Genomic DNA, 6,427 nt, shown 5'->3' on the forward strand with positions numbered 1-6,427 from the left:
AGTTGCCAAGGCCAGGCTGGACACTGGGGCTTGGAGCAGCCTGGGACAGTGGAAGGTGTCCCTGCCCATGGGAACTAAACAGTTCTTAAGACCCCTTCCAAGCCAAACCTTCCTTTGATTCCATGATGTCCATTTCCCTGGCAGAGCCGGGTGCAGGATGATGGACTCTGAGTTTGGACTCAGTCAACTCTGTTTCTTTTTCAGAACCACCCAGCACTGCTGCAGTTTGTAATTCAAGCTGAAAATAAACATCTGGTCATCGATCTGGAGAGGAATGAGTAAGTACCCTGCTGCGTGGTCACTTTGTACTCTTGGAGGAGGGTTATAATTTTAAAATTGATGGTTTAAAATTAACCTGGGGCCAGTTTTCCTAGTGGTCCCCTATAAAAAGTCCCCTAACAAGAGAGTTTTGTTCCGGTTTGGATTATGGGTATTGGTGCATTGCTGATAGAGCAAGAATCTCTATGGCTGTGTGCATTTATGTGGGGCTGAAAATGGACATGTTGCCTCTCAGGGTTTTCCTGTGTATTTGATTTGGATTTGTTCTCCTTTCCTGTGGTAAGGCTTTTATTTATAGTAATCTGGAATATCCTACAGTCTCTGAAATTTTCTGGGGAGGACTCCTTTGTCCTAACGCTGCCTGCACCCATGATTTGCTCCATGCAGTGTCCATCAGGGATGATGAGTCAAGACATTGGGCTTAACCCCTGCTGGAATGTTAAATGCAGCTCTCCGGGTTTGCTGACAAGGGGCTGACGATGGGATGGTTGTGCTGTTCATGAGGCCCAGGACCAATGCTGGGCTTGAGCCCTTGTTTGTGTGCATCTTTTTCCATGTGCTCTTGGCAAATCCTGCTCATGTCTATGAGCTTCAGAGAGGGATCAGAGACTGCTGTGGACATGGTCCCATGGGCAGAGTTTTAAAAGAGATACAAAACCCTACAGGAATGAAATCACTGCTCTGGAAGTCCATGACAAATGGAAAAAGTCATCAAATTCTTTTTCTACCCCACAACTGTTCCGTTTTCCTCTAAGAGAATCTCAAGGATATGTCGTGGGAATCCAGATCAGGACAACTGCGTGCTGTTTGTCAAAGGCAAACCAAAGATCATGCTCAACCTAGGGAAAACTTTTTATAACTGTTCCCAAGGATCTGTGAGTTCTGTAGGTTCCCCTGCTGGGGAGTCAAAGCCACAAAGGTATTTTTTTCAGTTTAATAGAGAGAGCGTGGATGGGAGCGATGCAGTTTTATCTGTTAGGAGGAAGGAATGTGCCTGTGAAAGCAAATGTCCAGGGGAGGCCAGGGACATCCTGCCTCAGGCTGGGGATGGACAACTTCAATGGAAAACCACGGGGCACCTCTTTAGTCCTCTGGAGCAAAACAACTCAAGATGCTTTTTATTCCCAGTCGTTTGGATGAACCCTAACATTACCCAGCTGTGAAGAATTCCAGTTCACTTTATTATTCTCCATCAAGCCCAAATCTTGAGCTTGCTTTATATTATTTTTAATGCTCTTTAGCTGTTGAAAACCTGTCCTTGAAGGGTGTGTAGATCCCCCATGCATAGGTTGCTGTGTTCCAGTAACTAGAGGAGGATTTAATTCCTTTAGTAAACAGGGATTTCACTTTGTATTATCTTAATCTTTGTCAAAGGGTGTGCCTTCCTGCAGGAATGGGAAGTATGTAGCAATTGAGGAAACTATTTGCATTCCATGTCAGCGATTAAAAGAACATAAAAACATAAAAACCATAAAACTGCTAATACAGGCTTTGCTGAACATACCAAACTCTCTTGTACCTGTAATAAAGTCAGATTTAGAAGATTATAAGATGCAATCTCCCCCTCTTTTAGAAGCAGGACAGGAAAGTGCAATAAATTACCTCTATGGGCGTCTGCCTGACTGCGTGGATTTGGAGATATTGAGATCTGCTCCTTAAGAAATACAACATTTATCAATTATTGTTTCTCAGCTGGGGTAAACTGGGATTGTCTTCTTTAGTTACTGGAGTGTCCAGCTGAAGATTTGCATTCTGGGAGAGTCATGTGTGGTGTTGACAACACGAGGTTGCTCATCCCAGCAGCGGCAGCTTTGAGGCAGTGTTGTGGAATGGGACACTCAGCCTTGCCTGGGTTTGGCATTCATGGCACACGAGGCAGTTCACAGATCCCAAACCACAGGAAGAAGTTGGTCGTGGTTTTGCAAAATCATTTTGCCTTTTTCTTCAGAATTTTTGACTTTGATTTTCCTAAGAATTGATGGTCTGAGTGTTGCAAGTCCATGCAGAAGTTTTTTCAGTGTGTGCATCTGTAGGTCAGGTTTTTGTTACTGTAAATCACAACCACACACTGGTCTGCAGGACTGAGCTGCACTTCCCAGGGAAAACAATCCCAAGGTCTTTGTGCTTGTCTGTGGAAGTTGTGCTCATGTTCCTTCTGCCTGGAGTGCTGGTGTTGGGTTTGTTGTCACTGGCACGGACAGACAAGTGGTGACACGGGAGGTGAGGGGGCACGAGCACCCTGCTGCTTCCAGGGGGTCTGCAGGGGCATGGGGTGAGAAGTAATGCCCAGGAGAGAAATGAGAGCCTGCGTTTCTGCAGAGCAAACATCTGATGGCAGCAGGCCAGGCTGGGTTCTGGACTCCAGAGGTGGGAGAAACTCATCTCCCTGGGGAAGGGAGCGATGTTCCCATCCCTGCTTCCTGGGAATCTCCAAGGATGCAGATGAGCACACAGCCCCTGCTCCCTCTTTCTGCTGTTGGTGTGGAATGTGCAGCTCAAACGCCCTGCAAGCATTGAGCCATTACTCACCTGCTGCAGGTAGGAGTGGGGAGAGAAACACAAACACCTTGTCTGGAGTAAAAAGTGGCAGCACACGAAGCTCTGAGACATGTGCTGTTATCTTTCTGTGGTTTCATGTAAAGCATGCTATTCCTTCGAGCATGCTGGGGGTGGAGGTGCATGGGACCCCTAAATTACATCATTTCTGCATTGGGTCATGCAAAAAAAAACCTGGATGTGATTTTCCATGGTTAGGAGGAACAGCTGCTTTGAGTAGTCTTGACATTAAACTCCATTTATTGAAAACCTTAGAGATTTTCCAAACCTTGAGTTATATTTCAAAACATCATTCAGATGCATTAGGCAACCCCAAGTGGGGAGCAACGTGTGAAACCATCTGTTATCTGTGGAAATACTGAATGTCAGTTTGGTGTTTTCTGATATTCAGACTCATCAAAATGTGCTCATGTGTACTGGGCAAGATGTTCTGAGTGACTTCTGGAAGAGTTACTGGTACCTGCCTTCGTAGCCTAGGGTTTGAAATCTTCTCGATGACTTGCAGCTGTTGAGATTACTTTTGTAGATATTCATTAAATACTTCAGTGATTAATTTCCAGGCACTGCCCATCTGTAATTGCAACCCCAAAATTATTTGTGGTGGATTCAATTTGTCACAGGCAGAAAACCTGCGAGTGAGCTCACGTTGCAAGTACATTCCTTACCATGATTTAACTGCAAAAGATGATTGCACTCCTGAGAACCTTCAGCTCTGAAGGTTTAAATGTTTTAGAAACACTTGTCATATTGGAGAGATTTCCAGAATCAGCAAAGCATCGATCAGCTGCAAAATAAACCACTTTTTGGAGCAGCTGACTGGGCTGGGGTGCATTACATCAGCAATACTGATGCTCTGCTGGTGTGCAAGGGACAGTAATGTATGCACTTAGAAATCCCTTGAAAGTTGATTGCAGCATGTGGGTCTTAGAGGGAAGCAGTTCACGGCTGTGTCAGTGAAACAGAGCCCCTGTAAGATTAAATCTGAGCTGGAGAGTGGAACAGTCTGTGGCTACTGGCTGTTTGTCTGTGACTGGAAACGTTTTGCACTCTGTCAGGGCTAGGTCTGTATACAGCAAAGCTCTTAAGTGTTCTTTTAACTTTAAACATGTGAGCGATCCAGGTAAAGTCAGCGGAATTACTGATTTTCAAAATTAATTTCATGCTTCCATGATCTGCTGACAAAGGTCATAATTATGAATGTCAAAGAAATGTAACTCTGAACAGATGCTTGAGAGCTCTCCCAGTGCTGACTCCTGTGTGTACCTGAGGCTGGGGCACAGAAGGATAAAAAGCTGAGGTAAGTTGAGTATGGAGGGGGGATGGCTTTGCCCCGAGGACATCAAGAACATCCCAGGTGTGTCCTGGACAGTTTCCTTCACTGGGATTTCGCTCTCCAGCTTTGCAGAGGGGGCACTGAGGGTGAGATCAGCGTTGTTGTGGCTGGTGGGCCACTGGCAGGGTCCATTGGAACATGGCAATGGAAAGAAAAGGCTGGAATATTTTAGAGGAGCTGAGTTCACTCTTCATTTCCCCATCATTTTATGCTCCTTTTCGTCAGGTTTATAGTCCAGCCTTAACAAAGCAATATAAAAAAGGCAATATATGAGGTTACATTGCTGCCTTTTATTCCCTCTGTAAAAATTCTTCCATTTTATCAGGAGACAAAATCCACCTCAGGCCACGGTATAGGACTCCATCTTAGCCTATAAATCCTTTAGGATCCCAGAGATCTCCAGAGATTTAGAGCATCTTTGACTGTCCCCCTTGCACATTTTCCACTTCTTCATGGAGACACAGTACCCAGGATGGGTTGGGATGTAATGGCCCCGTGTTGGAGGTCACTTTGAAAGCTTTTCCCTAGGATTGAGGAGGCTCCAGCAGCATTCCCTGGGCTGGAAACCAGGCAGTAGCCATCTTCATGCACAGTGCTGATGTGACCAGTTCCAATGAGGCTTCAGAGTTCAGCAATATTTTGTTTTCCCTTTTGGTTCAAAGAAAAGAAGTTGCTCTCTCCACTTTTCTGCCTGACCTCCCTGAATGGGAACACTGATTGGTGTGCAAGTGACATTGGAGCTGGATTAATTTAGCAGGGAAACAACCCATTCCCAGTGCCAAAGAAAATAGCTGACAAGATTTGTTAATGAACTGACATGCTTCTATAGAATCAATGGCTTGAAATGCGGATGGAGAAACAAATCTAAACAAACAAATCCCAAACAGAGAGCTGGGACCTGTCAGAATATACTTGCTATTATAATCCTGTGCTGTGTCTTAGCCAAAAAACTGTGACCTCAGCCTGTTTTATCTGCAAGTGCTGGAGCTGGCAGCTGTACTGCAGCATTTCAGCCTGAGCTGACAGTTGGGATTTCACTGTAATTGAAGTAAAAGTTTCACTTTAATGGAAGGAACAGTTTTTCCCCTTCTGCAATGGCACCAGTCAGATGGTCTAAACCACGCTGAAATGTGGCAATTCAGCTACCACAGCTACAGCAAAAATGGGATCAGTCTGTGGCTCTAAGGGTACAGCTACTTCCCACAGGTTTGTGGTATAAAAATGAAATATTTATCATGGGCACTGAGAAACCAAGGTTTGTTCTGTGATTTTAGCAATGGTAGGTGAGGTTGTGTGGTCAGGGCTACCTCTGTCTGTGTCATTTTGGAGTGAAAGGGTTCAGCCCCACCAGGAGAGAAACTGCTGCTTTCTTGATCTGTTTTTTTCTCTCCTTACAATCACAGAATCATAGAAAATCTTGGGTTGAAAGGGACCTTAAAGACCATATAGTTCCAACCCCCACAGACATCAGGAGTTCCCCATAAGGAGTTCCAACTCCTTACATGAACACAGCAAAAGAAAGGAACAATGAAAGAAGATATTTATGTGCTGATATGCTGGAAGTGGAGAGGATAAAAAGACACAGAAATACAAATTCTGAGACCTTTTTGTGGCTGACTGTCATGATGTCTATCAAGGTCAAACTTCTCTTCCCCATGCCCACAAAACAGCAGGGTAATGGGGCTGTGCCAAATTCCCTGGAGAGAAGAGAGGACTGTGTCCTACTCACACCCCAAAGTTTTGGGGGCAGATGTGGTGTCAGGGGAGTGAGTGCTGCCCTGCCCCTGCCCTGCAGCCTGGGCATGAGTGAAGGACTGATGGATCAAACCCTTTTCTTTGGGAAAACTGAGATGTGGAAGTTTCACAGTTCTGTGTGTTCTGCAGAACTGCAGACCTTGTTCACGCAGTAAACAAAATCAGTCTGATGGGTGGGACAGGTGCTGGTCTTTCTGCACGAGTGTTTTCCTGAGTTTCCAGAGTGTCATCAGCTGGCAGCTTGGAGCCAAGTCAACACAAAGTTTTTCTTGTTCACTCTCTGTCAGTCAGAGCAGTCCACAGCTGAACCTTCCAATTAAAGACAGATCAATAATCCAGACGCATAGACTAAAACATTTAATAAAGAATTAGCCTGCTTTAGGTTCCACTCTCTGAAGACGTTGCAGCAGCCGACTCCAGTATTTTCGGAGCTGTGTTTTAACCTCCCCGTGCAGAATGCGAGGTTTTCAGCACTTCCCTTTGCCGTGGCTCAGCAGAGAGGTC

General features: G+C 45.2%; 1 protein-coding gene across 1 annotated transcript in view; it reads left to right on the top strand.

The window, feature by feature from the left end:
- ADAM12 (ADAM metallopeptidase domain 12) overlaps positions 1–6,427 on the top strand; it is a 155,576-nt gene that overhangs the window by 28,201 nt on the left and 120,948 nt on the right. The window contains exon 2 of the mRNA XM_017733869.1: positions 205–278. Within this exon, the coding sequence (XP_017589358.1) occupies positions 205–278 (74 nt within the window). The remainder of the gene's footprint in view (positions 1–204; positions 279–6,427) is intronic.

Source organism: Corvus brachyrhynchos, unplaced genomic scaffold (genome assembly GCF_000691975.1).
Source record: "Corvus brachyrhynchos isolate BGI_N302 unplaced genomic scaffold, ASM69197v1 scaffold514, whole genome shotgun sequence".
NCBI lineage: Eukaryota > Metazoa > Chordata > Aves > Passeriformes > Corvidae > Corvus > Corvus brachyrhynchos.